The 18228-nt window shown below is 38.2% G+C and overlaps 1 protein-coding gene across 8 annotated transcripts in view; it reads right to left on the bottom strand.

Annotated features, from left to right (window-relative positions):
- The window catches only part of ERC2 (ELKS/RAB6-interacting/CAST family member 2), a 1139467-nt gene that overhangs the window by 1089452 nt on the left and 31787 nt on the right, over positions 1-18228 (bottom strand). For all 8 annotated transcript variants that reach the window (XR_016350432.1, XM_075938891.2, XM_075938890.2 and 5 more), the window contains exon 3: positions 107-913. Coding sequence is in view for 7 of the 8 variants with exons in the window: in XM_075938891.2 (XP_075795006.2) it covers positions 107-763 (657 nt within the window). In the remaining variant the exon portion in view is untranslated. The remainder of the gene's footprint in view (positions 1-106; positions 914-18228) is intronic.

Here is an 18228-nt window from a genome sequence, read left to right on the forward strand (position 1 = left end):
CCTGTTGATAATGCCAAACTTGCTCCAACACAGGTTACACTATTATAAGCAAAATATTAAGTGCTTTGCTGTAAATTGGTGAAAATAAGCTTTCAGGTTTACTTACCTGATTCTCTTCATGAGAAACTCTCATCTGTTCTTTAAGAACTGACATCCTGGCAGCTTCTTCTTTCCTCAATACTCTTTCCTTTTTTAGCTCAGGACTCCAGAAAGTCTTGATGCTATTCATGGAAGATCCCAGCTTACTGTCCTTGATATCCAGTTCTTTTCTCAGAAGATCATTTTCTCTTTGTAGTTCCTTGAGCTGAGCCTGTAGATCTAGCATGGTACTATCCCTAACCTGTCTCAGCATAGAGGGAACTTGATGGTGATGATGATGTGAAGATGTGGTCAGACCTCCATGCTGATCAGTGTACGAAAGGACATCTGTGTGAGAAAGTCCAGCTGAAGCAATATTTGGACTACTCCCCATAGCTGTGACTCGACCACCATACACAGCTCGATTTGTAGCCCTTCCAAGAGTCATTGTGCCCTTTGGGAAAGTAGTAGAAGCTACACCTTCATGGTCACTAAGATACATCGGTCCAGATGTTGCATAGGCTGCATTAAGGGACTGGATGTTCTCCATTGATAGTGTCTTACCAGTTCCTCCACCTCCCCCACTGCTTGTTCTCCTGTGGCCCAGTCGAGGAGATCTTGGCAAACGAGGAGACCGGGAAGGACTGCCTTCCAAATTACTGATTGTTCTTGCACTTCCATACATTTTTCTACTACTGTGAGGTACTACTTAATAAGAAATTAGTAACACTGATGTTGGATATTAAATCTGTAAATCCAGATAATAATGTTGGCAAATGGTTTCAATGCATTCTTCAAGTAGGCAAAAACGGATGACTTCTCAAAAACTGAAGATCTGAAAAAAATCATTAGAGTTGAGTAAAGTAACAAAACAAATACAACATACAGTCACTTTACAATAATTAAAGTGTCAGACAGCACAGCATATATCAACTGGTCTAGGAATAATTATTTTAAAAATAAGAATAATAGTGTATTTTACTATTACATATAGGATTATTATTTGTGAATTACATTTCAAATGGAGAAACTATGCTAAAACTATTTTTGGCATTTTGACTTAGTAACACTGTGGGCCAAATATATCCCTAGTCATTTAAATCCATTCATTTAAATCAATAATCACAATGAAATTATGTCAGGGATGAAACGGTCTGATGTCTACAAAAAATAAATTGAAACCAGACGTTAAGAATGAATTTGCAAAACACAACATATCTGTTTTCCTTTAACAACATTAATAAATACCACATGGTTGGTGACATGATGGGGACTATGAAAGGGGAGTTAAATACTGTATAATGCAGTACTTCTGATAGTTCAGCTTTAGCAGTAGAAACAGATATTGTTAAGCTAAAGTTCAAAGTTTAAAATAAGACAGTTTCAGAGAATAATTGTCTTTTGGACAATTAGCAATTATTATTAGAATGATAACAGGCACTATCAACTACAGTTTTGCTGGTATTTGTTGTTTGTCTACTTCAAGGGAAAAATAATATTATTATGAATAGTAACTCTTTTTTCAAGTAAAGGAGGGCATGTCAAATCTTTTCCACATTTGGTATCGTTATGGCATTTTTGTAGTAGTCTTACCTTTAATTGGTTTAAATAATCAGAACAGTTAAAGTTACTGAGAATTTTATAAGGAATCTAATACCAAGAACATATCAACCATATATATCTGTTATCTCCCATAACTGTGAGCCTTCACTGACCAGTTTTTAACCAACAAACAAGCATTCCAAGAAAGTTGTGAAATTAAGAAACTTGACCGTGTTATCTATCTAAAATCATGTCTTAAAAAGGTGATCAGTTCAGAGAAGCAGCACACCAAGTTTAAGTCACTTAAATGTAGCAATTTTTAAGCATTTCCATAGTATATTACCACTACATACAGGTACCCAATTCTTTCATGTCCATTTTATATTTATATTGAGGGTTTGGGGGGAGGGTGACTGGATAGAAGGGGGAGGAATGTAAATATTCTTAAACCAAGAATAACAGCTAGCATATTAAATCATTGCCACTGTGTCTGAAGCATTTGAGAAAAAGCAATTACAGACGTTAGTGCAAACAAAGAAAAAAACAAGACCATATTTGCAGGAGTCCTTATCTATCTTTATACAAGAAAAATGTACCATTGGAAAAACACTGTAATCGCTAAGGGTATGTCTACACTACAGCGTTATTTCAAAATATCTAATTTCGAAATAGTTATTTCAAAATATCTAATTTCAAAATAATGCATCTATACACAAAATGTGTCCACATTGATTGGATTCTGAATCGCATTTAAGGCCAGCTGGAACTGGTTCCGGCAGGGCATCAGGTCAGAAGTTACCTTGTGGCCAGGGCGGCCAGCGGGGCACCCTGGGAAGAGCTATTTCAAAATAAGCATCTACACAGTGCTTATTTCAAAATAGCAATTTTGAAATTGGCGCTATTTCTCGTGGAATGAGGTTTACCAATTTCAAAATAAGACCTCTGCTATTTCGAATTAATTTCAAAATAGCAGTTGGCTTGTGTAGATGCTAGGAAAGTTATTTTGAAATACCGGCTGTTATTTTGAAATAACTTTGCTGTGTAGACGTACCCTAAGATATGTAAATCATCCATTACCTGCTACAAGTGTCTTCCAATTGTTTTACATGGATTCTAAACAACTGTTGAGAGTAAACTAGGTCTTCAATAGGTCTGTGAACCAGCATAGTGTAAATCATTTCAGTCTGAACTATTTCATTGCCAGAGTGGATTTGGACATGCTGAAACATTTCATTTTGGTCTCCTTGGTACTATTCTTCAGTGTATCAGTGGCCTTTCAAATACTTTAGAATCCAGTTTTCATGAGAGTTGCATCAGCAACTATAGAAATAGCACTTAGAGGGCTATGCAATGGACTTGGACCAAAGTGCAAGATTCTGATGACTTTTAGTGTGGCAAAAATGGACACACTGAACTATTGGTGCTGAAACTGTTAGCAGTTCAAATTCAAATAGCTCTCTTCTCTAGGGCAAATACAGCCCTAAGCAAACTGGATCAATCAGTGCTAACAAAACATTGGTTTGCATTACCAATTTAATGAGAGTCACTTTTTCCTGTTTGGTTTGTATTTTCCCCAGCAGGTAAAAGGCAGTTCTATTTTCCCAAAATACAGATATTTCTTCCATGTAGAAATAAGCCTCAGTTTTGCATGATGTAGCACAAGCATCATCCATTCTGATGAATACTAGAATTTTAACTAAGCAGACATTATTGGTGGGAAATAATGCAATGCTTTCTTGCTGAAGTATTCTAGTGACTTCCAATGAAGTCAATGGGAACTACTCAGCTGGAAGGAGAATCAGGGCCCTGAAGTAATGCTGAAACATTTTAAGTCATATAGGCCATAGCCTTGCCTAAGGAATCAAACCCTGAAACCATCTGGAGTCTTCCTGGATTCTAGTGGAATGAAGGCAAATACAAATTCTAGAAAAGCCAGATACATTTTCCATTAGTTCTTAAGTGACTATTATCCCAGTATTTGGGTGCCTAAACATACCCCCAGTGAAAAGACAAAATCCATGCCTTCCCAGCTCCAATTGCCACATAATATTTGATTCACTAGGATACAAATTATTTCTGACATCTCAGCTCCAAAACAGTCAGGGAGGCAAAGTAAGGACAACAGAGAACACACAATGCTTCACGACTATTGCAGTTGGGACAATTTGATCCATTCTCATAATTCCCCAATTGTTCAATCATCCTCTACCACATTTTTTTAATATAGTCATAGGTCTCTGAAAAGCTCTACTTCCTCATAACAGCTTAATAGGGGTACATCTACACAGTAGTGTTATTTTGGGACAACAACATAACATAGTTCGCATCTATACTACCAGCAATTATTTCAACATAAAGTCAAAATAATGTCGAGCTGGAGGACATCTTACTCCAGCTCCTATAACCCTTATTTCACGAGGAGTAAGGGAAGACGAAAGAAGAGTGTTTTTCCTTCAACTTTCTGCTATGTAGACAGTGCCAAAAGCCAAATTAAGCTAATCCAATTTAAGCTACGCAATTGACGTAACTGAAGTTGCTTAACTTACTTCAAGTTTTCCCTGCTGTGTAGATATACCTAGGTGTGGAATGAGACTCTGTAGATAGCAACTCAAAGGCCAGGCAGCTAATCTGTATGTGATTCCCACCACCAAGAGCAATGGTAAGCCAGAAGATGCAATGGTAATAGATTACCAAAATCCTAAGTATGGCTTAAACGAAGCTTACTTAAAAGCTGAAAATGTGGGAGGTTGACACTGGTGAAGTTGTGTATCAGAGAAACACAGGACTAACCTACAGCATATCAGGACCACCAGTGCCACCATTTCTACCACAATTTAATGTGTATGATTTTTATTTTTATTTAAGTCACTCATTACACTACTTAGCCATCCTTTTTTAGCTGTAGTCTGTTCAAAACCTTCCCTCTCCAGCATGTGTGAAGTCTGTAAGATTAATGACTATAAGAGATCAACACTGTATTTTTCACTAATCCCTATTGCTGACCTTATGGAAAGAGGCCTTAGTTTTCCCTAGACTTCTCCTTTACTGCAGGCTTTTATGATATGTTCACATTTCTGATGTAATAATCTAACCTTTACATGAAAGTTCCAGAAACAAGAAAAAATATGCAAAGCAGCAGCAACTGAAATATTACTTAAGAAACATCTGCAGTTCATATGTATTTTAATTTGCAATCCAATGCATATCTTCTTTTAAATTATACAGAGCTGCATGCAAAATGTTGCCAGCTTGAAATGCAGCATACAAAAAAGTGTTTCCTCACATGAAAGCAGACCAACTGACCGTGGGCACATCCTGTCCCTTTCTATATAGTTATGAAGAGCCTCCGATGCAGTAGAAGCAGTTTAGAATTACCACACAGAGGAGACAAGAAAGGTTTGGGGGACACATACACAGAGGGTCCCCCCTCCAGTGATACATATAGGCTAGCTCCAAACGGACATCCTGTGTCCACCAGCTATCAGAATTCAGGGGCTGGTAGGGGACCCTTATTTCAGAGCCACAGGAGCAGCTAGCCCTTAATCTACTGGTACTAAACTCAGCAAGCAAGCTTGGCTGAGGAGGAGGTACATACAGAGGATTTAGACCCTGGAAATTAAATTCCATCTATTGTACAATGTTTCTCTTGAATAAATGCTATCAGCACAAAATTTAATTAATCTGGAAGCAAACACTTCTGACCACCATCCCTCAAGTATGGCATGTCCTAAACCAGAGCAAAACCAAGGTCATTCTAGTGCATGGAGGCTAGGGAGTAAGACAAAGGGAGATCACGCCAATGATCAGCATCTCCGGCATATCATCTTAGGGGAGGCTTTAGGGACAAAGTTAGGGGATCCCCAATTACATGCATCCACTAAGGATGTTAAAATGCGGTTAATTGACTAGTCGATGGAATTCCATTGACTAGTCAATAGGCACTTCTGCATTCCTCCTTTGAAATGTACAAGAGCCCCTGCTGACTCTGGGATCCATGGCTGCCCCTTTGAATCGCCACAGAGGAGGCATTTTAAAGGGGCAGCCCGCCGCACAGCTGATCGAAGTGGCTGTGCGGCACTGCCACTTTGAAGTACCCCTTCTCCCCTTATTTTATAGAGGCAGCAAAGGGGGGGAGGGATAGCGACTAGTCAACTAGTCAAAATACTATCCTATAAGCAAATGCTTAACGGATAGTTGACTAGTGAACTAGTCTTTTACATCCTTACCATCCACCAGCCACTGAAGCTACAGAGCTTGCAGTAGCAGGCATAGATCAGCTCCAATATAGCTAAGTGGACTGGTTTGGGAGCACTGCATTCTCCCCCTTTTCCACACAAACTTTTCTGTGTCCCCTCTTCCACCCAAGCTCATCTACTCAGGCCTGGAACAGAGTGCCGGATTTGGTCCATATTAAATATGGATCAGGGTCATATATTTTCTTTAAACAGTTACTTTCCATTTTTTTAAAAATCCAATCACTTACATTAAATGGCACTAGAAATAATAAAAACTGCACTTCTAGTATAATGTCTCGACAATTTATTTTAATAGCTTTTAAATGTGTGCTTATATTAATATCTACAGATACCCATTATTATTATTTTAATATAAAATAAGGTTTATTGATAACAAAATGCATAAAAGGATTTGGGGCCTCTTAAGCACACATGCTCAGAAAGAAAATTATTGGGTATTTTACTCTAGTGTCTCTCTGATCTTAGAGAATAGGAAATAGTCTATTTTAGGAAGAAAGTACTTCCTGATGGCTGTTCTAAATTAGGTTTAGTTTATCATCAAGGTTTCTGCCTCATCTCATCACCTGTACTCTGCTCATACTAATATCTTGGACTTACATTATCTATCTCAGATTCACACACGGAATTTTATTTGAATTTAACATTTTTTATTTCTCACAAAATCACAATTCATAGAGAAACATATCACTATCTGAATTTTAATTCTAGATCTACCTTACTAGTATATTTCCAAGTGCACTAATATTCTTGTGGCATACATTGTATAGATTTCTTGCAAAAATAATCTCCACAAAGCTCTGAGATTTGTTTTATATTTGTAATTACATTTTCCATCCTGTTTACATATTTCTGCACAGAGCCATCAATTTTGTTAAGATCCTGTTTGGATTTTGTTAGCAATACATCACTTCCACTCTATTAAAAGCTTGTGAATAATTTTCTACATTGTACCTGTCTATATTTTTATCTCCTAATGAATCACAAGTGCATTGCATACATAGGTGATGTTATCTATCTATTTATAACACATCTCTCGTTGTAGCATCTGAGTACCTATAAACTGGATAATCAGTTTACATTTAAAATGATGATTGTGTTATCTTCCATTGTTCCCCTGGTCTCTGACTAGTAGATTTTAAAAGAAAGAAACAAAGAACATATGTAGTTTGGTACAGATTCCCAATATACCTACTTCCACAATAGACCTAACAACTGCGCTGAACTACCATCATACTAAAAATCAGAAAGATTTTTGTATACTAAAAATCAGAGAAACATATCACTATCTGAATGAATGGCTGACTCGTTTGAACAACAAAATGTAACTCAGGTTACATGTCATAGTAATAATTATGGCACAAAAGTCACCAGTGGGACAAAATATATACTACCATTATGAACTACACAGACTGCCCTATTAGACCAATGGGGCTAATAACTCCTATAAAAATAGAAACTGAGTTGCTATCTTAATTATTGAGATCATTGAAAGCAGTAATCATTGAACTTCCCTAATATGTTTACTTCTTTATGGTCTGTTAAACAATAATATGTTAATTATACTGCATGACATTAAATCTTACTAACCAATTTTTTCCCAACAATAAAAATAATATTGATATCTCCCAAACAATTTATATACAGGCAGTCCCCGGGTTACGTACAAGATAGGGACTGTAGGTTTGTTCTTAAGTTGAATTTGTATGTAAGTCGGAACTGGTACATATTGTAGGGGAAACTCTAGCCAAACATTTCTCCAGAGCTCAGTTTTATTCTCCCACACCTCACTTCCCTGGGGCCTTTATTCTCAAGCTGAGGTGTCTGCTGAGAAAAGCTGCTCCGCGTCTCCCTGGTATGCTGGCGGGGGCGCTAGCTTCGCGTCTCCCTGGTCTGCTGGGGGGAAGCAGCTAGTGTGGGGTTGCCTCACCCCGTTTGTAAGTAGGGATCCGATGTAAGTCGGATCCATGTAACCCGGGGACTGCCTGTAGTAAATTTAAGTATTTCAGAAAATTTAGAAAAATCTCAGTCTTGCACTGCTTATATTAATATATTGTATCCTGATAAGCAAATGTAATCAATTTACAATAGGTCTTATTAATTGCAACAGGTTGTTATATTATAACTGAAAAAGAAAGGAACTATGTTCTAGTCATATGTGATTTCATCAGGTTTTTTTCTTCAGTTGCTGTAGTGTACCTGTTTTCACAAACACTGTGGTCTTATCTGCATTTATATAGTATTTATTTTAAGTCTAGTCATTCAATGAAGGATAGTAATCATGGTAGAAAATTTAGCTGGATGAAATTTTTCCAACAAAAATGGTTCTGGAAAAAGTGTTTTGTAAAAAAAAATATTCTTTAAATGTTCAAATTGTTGACAAAATTGGAAGCCAAAAAGTTTTACCATCATCTTCTGCATTTCAGTACTCTTCTCTATATCCTCTGTCCCTTTTTCACATGGCAAAATGAAAAAGGGGGTAAGATACAAAAAGTAAATGAGATAAAGGAAAAATTTTAAAATGAAACATTTAGAAAATAAAGGCATACAATAAAAACCTTAATTAAAATGTTGAATCAATGATCTTTTCTTTTTATTTTTCAAAACTTGAAAAACAAAATGTCTTCCAAATTTTCAAACATTTTGGAAAAGCTGTTTTTCTGGGAACTGGCATATCCATTTTAAAAAGTGAGGGGGTAACCCTTCCTAGATGCACATGTCTAATTACTTTTCTAGAATATTTTTATTAATTTCCCTTCAAAATAAAATTGGAATCCCTGACCCACAGATAGCACTTCCAGCCATCCAGTCCAAAACTCCTTTATTTTTAGGTGAGGGCTTGTGATTAACTGAGCCTTATTGATATTAACTGAAGGGTGAGTTCACAGTCATCAATCTCAAAGAGTTCTGTGATTCATAGTCTTCTGTTCTTCTCAGCTTAACAACAAAAAAATATCAGAAAGAAGACATTGGTTGGGGGAGTGGGGGACTGTAATTATGAACTCTTTGGTCAAATCACCACACATTTACTACATTGTAGCTACACTGCACTCCCACAAGACCCACCAAATTTCAAAGTAATCTGAGTAACCATACTGTATCTTTTACAGTATGGCAGGAATGAAAACCTTCTAGCTCAGTGGTTCTGAACCCACGGCCTACTTTTAACCCAGTCAGCACACAGCTATGCCTATGTGACACCCTCAGAGTCATACTACTAGGCTGTGTCTACACTGGGCCACTTATTCCGGAAAATCAGCTGCTTTTCTGGAATAAGCTGCGAGCTGTCTACACTGGCCCTTGAATTTCCGGAAAAGCAACGATGCTCTACTGTACAAAATCAGCCGCTATTCCAGAAAAACTATTCTGCTCCCGCTCGGGCATAAGTCCTTATTCCGGAACACTGTTCCGGAAAAGGGCCAGTGTAGACAGCCCAGTAGTCTTTTCCGGAAAAGCGCGTCTACATTGGCCACAGACGCACTTTTCCGGAAAAAGGGCTTTTCTGGAAAAGCAGCCTGCCAATGTAGACGCTCCTTTTCCGGAAAAACTGAAAACGGAATAGTATTCCGTTTTAAGCATTTCCAGAAATTCATGCCAGTGTAGACACAGCGTGTGTGTGTGTGTGTGTGTGTGTGTGTGTGTGTGTGTGTGTGTGGTAAACATAGAGCTCACATAACAGAGACCTGTATATGTCACCCACAATGATAAACAGGTTGAGAACCAATGCTCTAGCTTGTTTTTCTGTATTGGTGCATGAACAAAATGTAACATTTAAAAACGTGTTAAATACCATTCTAAGTTTGGATCTCCAAAGATTGAGAGAATGCTAAACTTGGGCAAAACTCAACAGATAGCAATAATTTTGACCTGTATCACAATATCTTGATCTTTAGCTCTGAACGAAAAACACCACACCTTCTAGAAACTTTTTGAAAAAATGGCAGTTTTTTTCAGGATTAGATCTCTAGAACTGGAGACAAACTAGTCCTGAAATAGTGATATAACTGAAGGACTTACCGATGTTCTCATTTCCAAGAGCTCAAGCATCTGTAACTATATTCAAAGCTTATTAAAAACCACAAATAATATGCACTGCCAAGTAACTACAGACATTATCAACCTGGTTTTTAATATGCTTAGAATAGCCTTCCTAACTGTTTGGACATAGTTCAATACTTCTAAAGTTTCCTAGAATAGAAGGAAAACTAAATAACAGATATAAAATGACTGGGAGATGCGGGGAAAAAAAAGACATGGCTAGATTCTCTTTACTCTCCATTATGACTTATATTTCCAACATTTTTAAGCACCTCAGTTGACAAAAGCCTTCTGAAAAAGATGCATGCCTACTTCAAATAAAAGTATCCTGGCACCCTTTATGAATTCTTTAAAATATAATCTCACCATAGAATGGTCAGCAGGACTTATCCCAAGTTTTCAGGGATGCATGCTTTTATAACTAGTGGCCCAGAACTGGAGGCATTTCTCAGTTATTGTTACTTCTCTCTCAGATTTTTCTTGTTTCATTTACGGCTCAACACATCACCAATCAAAGCAAGATACATTACTGAATTAAATACAAAAAGTGAGAAAAAACTGGAAAATGGAGAAGTGAAATAGATTGTACAAAAGAGTGCATTCATTAGCTAATCAGAGCTCTACGGCACTTTTGTCATTTTACTATGTCTACACTACAAAGATAATGAACAAAAAGCTCATTAATATATGAACTAAATATTGTGTTTACCAAAATTAAAGATCAAGTGTCCTTTCTTGGTTCATTGCATGGAAGTATAAGCAATGGTCAAATTGGGGAGAAGGAGCTGTAAACCAATCACAACCACACAATGGGTTCCTTTATATTTTAAAATATCAGTTAAGAGTTTGAAAAACTAAATTATAAAAACCGGAGGGATAAAAATAAAATTTGAATATTCTAATTTTTTTAAATGTTGCAAATATACAGCATTACTATATACCAAATGCCAACAGTGAAATTTAGGTTATCTTTAAATCATGCTCTGAAACGTGATTGCTGGTATTATTATAGTCTTTTTACTAATACTGTAAATTTCATCTAACATATAATCAATAATTTTGGAAATTTTCAGAATACTCACTGTTGTAGTGTTTTAAAAAAATGTATATATCTGTGCATGAGAATTTAACTGATTACTACACCTGATCTTGCATGTTGCTGAATACCCTCAACTCCCACTGATGTTAATGGAAGTTGAGAGCATTCATCACTTCACAGGAGGTGTTCTTTCCAGGATTTCATTCTAGCTAATGCAAATGGATGATGAATGAAGGAGAGAAAAGGAACTGTTGTAAAATATCCATCTTAGAATGTGTAAGATTATAAAATAAAGCTGTCAGGTACTCTACTGCTGTCAGGCACAGTGACAGCTATTAGTACTGTGTGTTCACAAAATTCCAACAACAAAAACTGTTTGCCCCAAAAGCAATATTAAGCTTGTTGGATAGAAGCATGCTGAATGAATGTGCACCGACCCTACAGCTTCCACTGGCCACGGTTCTTCTTTATTGATCATTGGGAGCTGCAGGAGTGGTGTCTGCAGGCTAAGACAGCATATGCTCTGACTTTCTCAGGTTCTTCAGAGACATGCCAATCACTTCCAGGAGCACAATTACCATAGGGATAATGACTCCAGATACAACAGGCTAGGCATTTTAGAACTCACTACTCAAAGAATTACATTTAAGTGTAAGAGAGAAATTAAAGGGGAGGAGGGCAGGGTGATGAGCTCATGTCCTGCCCACCCTAGGAGCGGCAGGATAGCCAACATAGGATAAGGAACCCGCTGAAGGTAAAGTGGGATCTCCAGTGAACTCAGGAATAGGGCATCAGCCTCTGGAGCATAGGATGGTAGGCTCAATCCTCCTCCACTCACTCAGGCAGCCAACACTGGCTTCCCCAGGGTTGGACCTGGCTCCTGCATTAGGAAGGCAGGATAAGGGACCAGCTCAAGATAAGGGACCAGCTCAAGGTCAGGTGGATTTTGGAGCGGACTAGGGAATATGGCATTTATCTGGAGAGCACAGGGATGGGGCTTGAGTCTTGCCCACCCTGGCTGTGTCTACACTGGCACCTTTTACCGGAAATGCTTAAAATGGAACAGTTTTCCATTATAAGTATTTCCGGAAAAAGAGCGTCTACATTGGCAGGATCCTTTTCCGGAAAAGCCCTTTTTCCGGAAAAGCATCCGTGGCCAATGTAGACGCGCTTTTCCGGAAAAAAGGCCCAATCGTCATTTTCGCGATCGGGGCTTTTTTGCGGAAAAGACTACTGTGCTGTCTACACTGGCCCTTTTCCAGAACAGTTTTCCGGAAAAAGGACTTTTGCCCGAGCGGGAGCAGCATAGTTTTTCCGGAAAAGCAGCTGCTTTCTTACAGTACATCGTCAGTGCTTTTCTGGAAATTCAAGGGGCCAGTGTAGACAGCTCGCAGCTTATTCCGGAAAAGCAGCTGCTTTTCCGGAATAAGTAGCCCAGTGTAGACACAGCCCCTGGGAGAGGCCAGACAACCAACACATGGTTTGGTAAGGTATGGTTTTATGATAAGCAATCTCTTTCCAGGCACATCTTATTTTCCTGGTACGACCAAACCCTTACTTTGCTTTAAGTTATGATAAGAGGAAGCTGTATACCAAACTTGGTGGCCCTAGCTCATACCATTTAAGAGAAGTTCTTGAACTAACAAACAGACAGAGATGGATACACAGGCAGGCAAATTCTCCCAATTATATATATATATAAACGTTATATTGTGTTTGTATTACATTGAATTGTGTTACATCTTTCTCTGCTAGAATGAAGAGCATATGAATAAATATAGGTGCATCTACACTGCACCTTTACCTCAAAATAAGCTATGCAATTGCACTATGCAATTTACGCTACACAAATTGCATAGCTTATTTCAAGATATTTTCAAAATAAAGCGCTATACAGAAATGTCCCTTAACTCTCATGGAACAAAGTTTAGAGGGACACCAGACAAGCACGCCCGTTATTTCAAAATCTATTTCAAAATAACGGGCTGCTTTAAAGATGCAGAATAGCTATTTAGGAATACTTCTAGTACCCTGAAATAGCTTTGCAGTGTAGATGTAGCCTATATGTTCCCCATGTCAGAATTCAGACTATAATCAACTCACCCTTCAGTCTTCTCTTTGTTAAACTACATTATTTTAGGTTAATAGTTTTTCATTGCTTTAGGTCTCCCTTCCTATTCTGAGTTTGATATGTTTACTGAATGCTCCTGCAAATAGTAGGAGTTGCTTTTAAATAATTTTGTTTCCACCTAGAAAAAATAAATCTTACTTCTCTGACCCTTTCTACACAGTAGTGTTTCCTAAACCACATTTTCTCTGTAGTAGTACTGTCTCTAAGGGTATGTCTAAACTAGCCCTCTAGTTTGAACTAGGGAGGCTAATGAGGGCGACCAAAATTGCAAATGAAGCACGGGATTTAAATATCCCACGCTTCATTAGCATGTTCCCGGCCGGTCGACATTTTGGAAATTGACTAGCCCGGAAGAACTGCCCGCGTCTACACGCGGCAGAGAAGGGCGATTCCGAAATAAACCCCTTACTTCGAATTACCCCTTACTTCAAATTCCATGAGGTTTAACTGGTAATTCGAAGTAAGGGGTTTATTTCGGAATCGCCCTTCTCTGCTACTTGTAGATGTGGGCAGTTCTTCTGAGCTAGTGAATTTTCAAAATTGCGACTGTCCGGGAACATGCTAATGTTGCAATTTTGGTCGCCCTTATTAGCCTCCCTAGTTCAAACTAGGGGGCTAGTGTAGACATACCCTAAGGGAGTTGACTAGCTTGGCAAGTGCTGTACTATTTTAATTTTTACACATCATTGAATAAAATGCAGTTTTTCATCTGAAAGCTAAAACAAACAAACAAATAATTATTGCAGCAATCACAAAGACACTGTTTTTACTATAACTTTATCAGACTATGAATTCTGATTTTTCTCTTGTCACAAATCAATTTCCAGATTTAAGATAACATATAACAAAATAGCAATTATTGTAACCTTCCCAATAATCAAGTTGATGATAAAAGTTGAGCTGTGGAGCTGCAACTCCGGCAGGTATAACTGGAAAAGAGGCTATAGTATAGTATAGTATAGTATAGTATAGTATAGTATAGTATAGTATAGTATAGTATAGTATAGTATAGTCTGAAATTAATCCTATGTTTTAAATAATAATTTTGTGGTTTTCCCAATAAATTAATGTATACAAAAATCAAAGCAGTCTTTCAGAAATACCTCCACACAGAAAAATGTTAGGGAAAATAGTCATTACAACTTTTGTTTGTAAAAGCAGCCTGAAGCAACCATTAACATGATGGAGCAGTTCCTCATTTATGTTAGGGGTAGCTTTGTGATGGTCTGCCAGGAAAAGATAACTTATCCAACAGTTAGAAGATTGTGACGTAAGCCAGCACAATTTTAGATTGCCACCAGACAGATTTAAATTGTGCTAGAGGGTTGCAAATTTTGGGGAATGAAATGCAGCCCAAAATAAAGGGAGGGCATAGGTGGCCACATTTGGATGCACATCCCTCGTAAGGTATGCCACTTCACCACACCATGCAACCCTAACAGCATATAAAATGCACAAAGTTTAGAATGTATGATCATTAAAACTATAGTTACAGAGTCAGATTTTTATCCGGTTTAAATGCATGTTGCTCAATGAAACAAATGTATATATATGCAAATTTATGCCAGCACAAGATCTGACCCATAGTTTTTATTTAGAATTATGGGTCCAATTCACAGTGTTTGGATAAAAATTTGAATTTACCCAAAGATGAGAGATTGTGAACTAGATTTGATTTTAATTTGCTTAAAAATATGTAATTATGGAAGAGATAATAGTTATATCTTAATTAAGGTTGGATTCAACTTTGCACTTACAGCAGAATTCATCCTCTTTGTATTGTTTGAAAAATACATTTCACCTTCCTCAAATTTACAGCACAATATTTAAGTAAAGAGTGATCACACAAATAATTTTCACGTAAATCTGTTCATTTATGACTGCGAATCCATTTTTGTATTTTGCATCATAATTGTGGAGTCTTTTTAGATTAAAAACAACGGTTTGACATTTGTACACAATGATATTTAGTATTACCCTCTGGGATCAGAATTATTTTAATATTGGGAAAACAATTTATCATAACTTGGAAAATATAAACAATGGGTAGCATATAATATGGGGGTTTTTTTATAAACACCTATTTAACTTCAGGTTGTGGGGTTTTTTGTTTTTTTTTTTTTTTTTTTAGATTAAAGGATGTCTTGGTTATAGATGTAGCTACATTTCCTCTTTCAATTAAGGTGTTAGAGCTTGCAAAAATATACTAGCAAACTTAGGGAAGACCAATATTCCAATTCCTGATATTTCTATCTTAAAAAGCATTAAAAAAAAAACCCACACCTTTCTAACAATCTTCCAGGCTTTGTTTTTAAGTCATAAAGAAGAAAAATTGCATACAACCAATTTTTAAAAATTCTTTTGCTGATCACTTTTAAAATTAAGTGGCGTATGAAGGGAATTCCAAACATACTAAAGTTACTTTTTTCCATAAACACTATATAACTCCAAATACAATGCACATGAAAAATCAAAGTTTCCTCATATTAGGCAAGATTTTCAGCAGGAAGGAAAGTATCCAGTTTGCATACTGTATGAATGCTAGCAGAATGGCCTAAAATGAGAAAGATTTAAAAAATAGAAAACAAAAACATACAACAAACTAGAATTATTATTCTTATATTGCACTTTAAACATTAACACTTCTTTGCCCCAGTTGGAGGCTTCACTTGCATTTGAGTGTACAACTGCATTTTAAGCAGTGAGGTTCAGAAACTGGAGACAGATTCATACATGCAGACTGGTACAACTAATTTGGCACCTCACCAAAAGAGGGGGAATCTGTGTTAAAAGCTTGAAGAGCTGTGAGTCTTGGCAAACAAATTAAGACTCTGGTCCTCCAATTGGATTTATTAGTCAAGAACCCTTCATTATTAGATCCATTTGCAAGATAAAGGCTTACAACTTATTTACAAATAAAAGCAATTATGTACAGAATTGATTTTTATATATATGCCTAATTTCTCACAGGGAATATTTTTGTGTATATTCTTTTATTCAGATCCTTTAGTGAATTTCTTCTACTGATGGGCTTCAAGTTTTTTATATTTTTATATTTTATATTCCTTTAATCACTATTAGTTTCTATGCTATATTGTAACAATATAGATTGGAGAAAAGACCCATACAAAATTTAGGGGGTAAAAGACAATGGATATAGCAGCTACTATATTTTACACTTTGCAGAAAATTGTGATGTAACTGAAAAGGCCATATTTATTTTTAAAAGTGAAACAGACAAGGTACCCATTTATACTGTTTCATGCAAGAGGCTCATTTAATACAATTTCAACTCATTAGGGAGGATCACTCTGATTTGTTTTCCCTTTGCCATCCTAGAAGTAATGCTCAATTTTCATAAAATTCATCAGTTCAACAAACTACAGAAAAAACTCATACACGTAACTGGTTCAATAAAAAGTAATAAACATGTAATAAATATGAAAATAATGTATTTCATTATAAATTAAGATGATTGGAAAAGTCATACTTTATCTTCACGAAGGAGACTGCAGTACAGGCAGTCCCCGACTTACGCGGATCCGACTTCTGTCGGATCCACAGTTACGAACGGCTGTGTACTCTGGGGCAAGAAAAGCTGCTCCGCGTCTCCCTGGTCTCCGCGTCTCCCTAGTCTCCCTGGGCTGTCCCGCTGCCGGCTTCCCGCGAGGCTTTGCAAAGCCGCGGAGGGGCTGGGGCAGCGGGGCAGCCCAGACACGCTTGGGCTGTCCCGCTGCTGGCTTCCACCAAGGCTTTGCAAAGCACGCCTGGGCTGCCCGGCTGCCTGAGCCCCTCCGCAGCTTTGGAAAGCCTCGGCGGAAGCTGGCAGCGGGACACCCCAGAAGCGCCTGGGCTGCCCCGCTGCCCGAGCCCCTCCGCGGCTTTGCTCCTCGTCTTCCTGGAGACCCCCCAGCAGACCAGGGAGACACGGAGCAAAGCTGGGGAGGATGCGGGCGGGACCGCAGCGCATCTCTGTGGTCCCGCTGTCCAGGTTTCCCTGGTCTGCTGGGGGGCGCTGCTAGTGCGTCCCCCAGCAGACCAGGCTTTTCTCACGTGGGGTAGAGCAGCTGGGGCTGCTGGTTTGGTCCTGCAGCGCCGCTCCTCGGCGCTACTGGACCAACCCCGCAGCACCCCAGCTGCTCGTCCCCAGGTGTCCCCAAGTCAGCTGCTGCTTAAACTGATCAGCGGCTGACTACAGGAAGCCCGAGGCAGAGTTGCTCTGCCCCGGGTTTCCTGGAATCAGCCGCTGATCAGTTTCTGCAGCGGCTGACTTGGGGACACCTGGGGCAGAGCAGCTGGGGTGCTGCCCGGTTGGTCCCCGCAGCGCCGCTCCTGCGGGGACCTACCCAGCAGCGCCCCAGCTGCTCTGTCCTAGGCGTCCAGATTCAGCTGCTGTTGAAACTGATCAGCGGCTGATTCCAGGCAGCCCAGGGCAGAGCAACTCTGCCTCGGGCTTCCTATAGTCAGCCGCTGGTCAGTTTCAGCAGCGGCTGAATCTGGAAGCCAGTTCCGACTTACATACAAATTCAACTTAAGAACAAACCTACAGTCCCTATCTTGTACGTAACCCGGGGACTGCCTGTAATCCAAAATATAGTTTATTATTTGCATAATTTAGGCACTATTTTTTGTCTATAAATACTCATAATTATTTTAACTTAACTTTTTGAACCACACTAAGCACACAGTGAGATCTATTTATAATAGGAAGGGAGTTTAAAGATAGGATTTCTTCATATAAAGAATTCACAGACAGGACTTGAAAGTAATGATAAAACTGCCTCAAAATTCCATCAAATAAATGAATTATATATATAGCTACACACATACCACAAAGTACTAACTAAACTGACTCTATAATCAGTTGAGCAAATTTGTGTACAATTCTATATCCAATTACTGTTATTAAACAAATAAATATCTTCGACTTCATCCTTTCATCTCATAGGCTTTTAAAATGCCTTTAAACACATGTAAACACTTTCATAAAAATACACACCCCCAAACACACCACCCCTTGGTGGAGGGAATAGAAATAGGAAAGCCCCTTTTCTCAGAAAGTGCAGATCCACCTATTTTTCAGAATCTATCACCTATGGAATAACAAAACTGACAAATATAAATAAAGAGAAGACAGTAGGTAAAGT

The sequence above is a fragment of the Pelodiscus sinensis genome, chromosome 11, assembly GCF_052426305.1.
Source record: "Pelodiscus sinensis isolate ZL-2025 chromosome 11, ASM5242630v1, whole genome shotgun sequence".
Classification (NCBI taxonomy): domain Eukaryota; kingdom Metazoa; phylum Chordata; order Testudines; family Trionychidae; genus Pelodiscus; species Pelodiscus sinensis.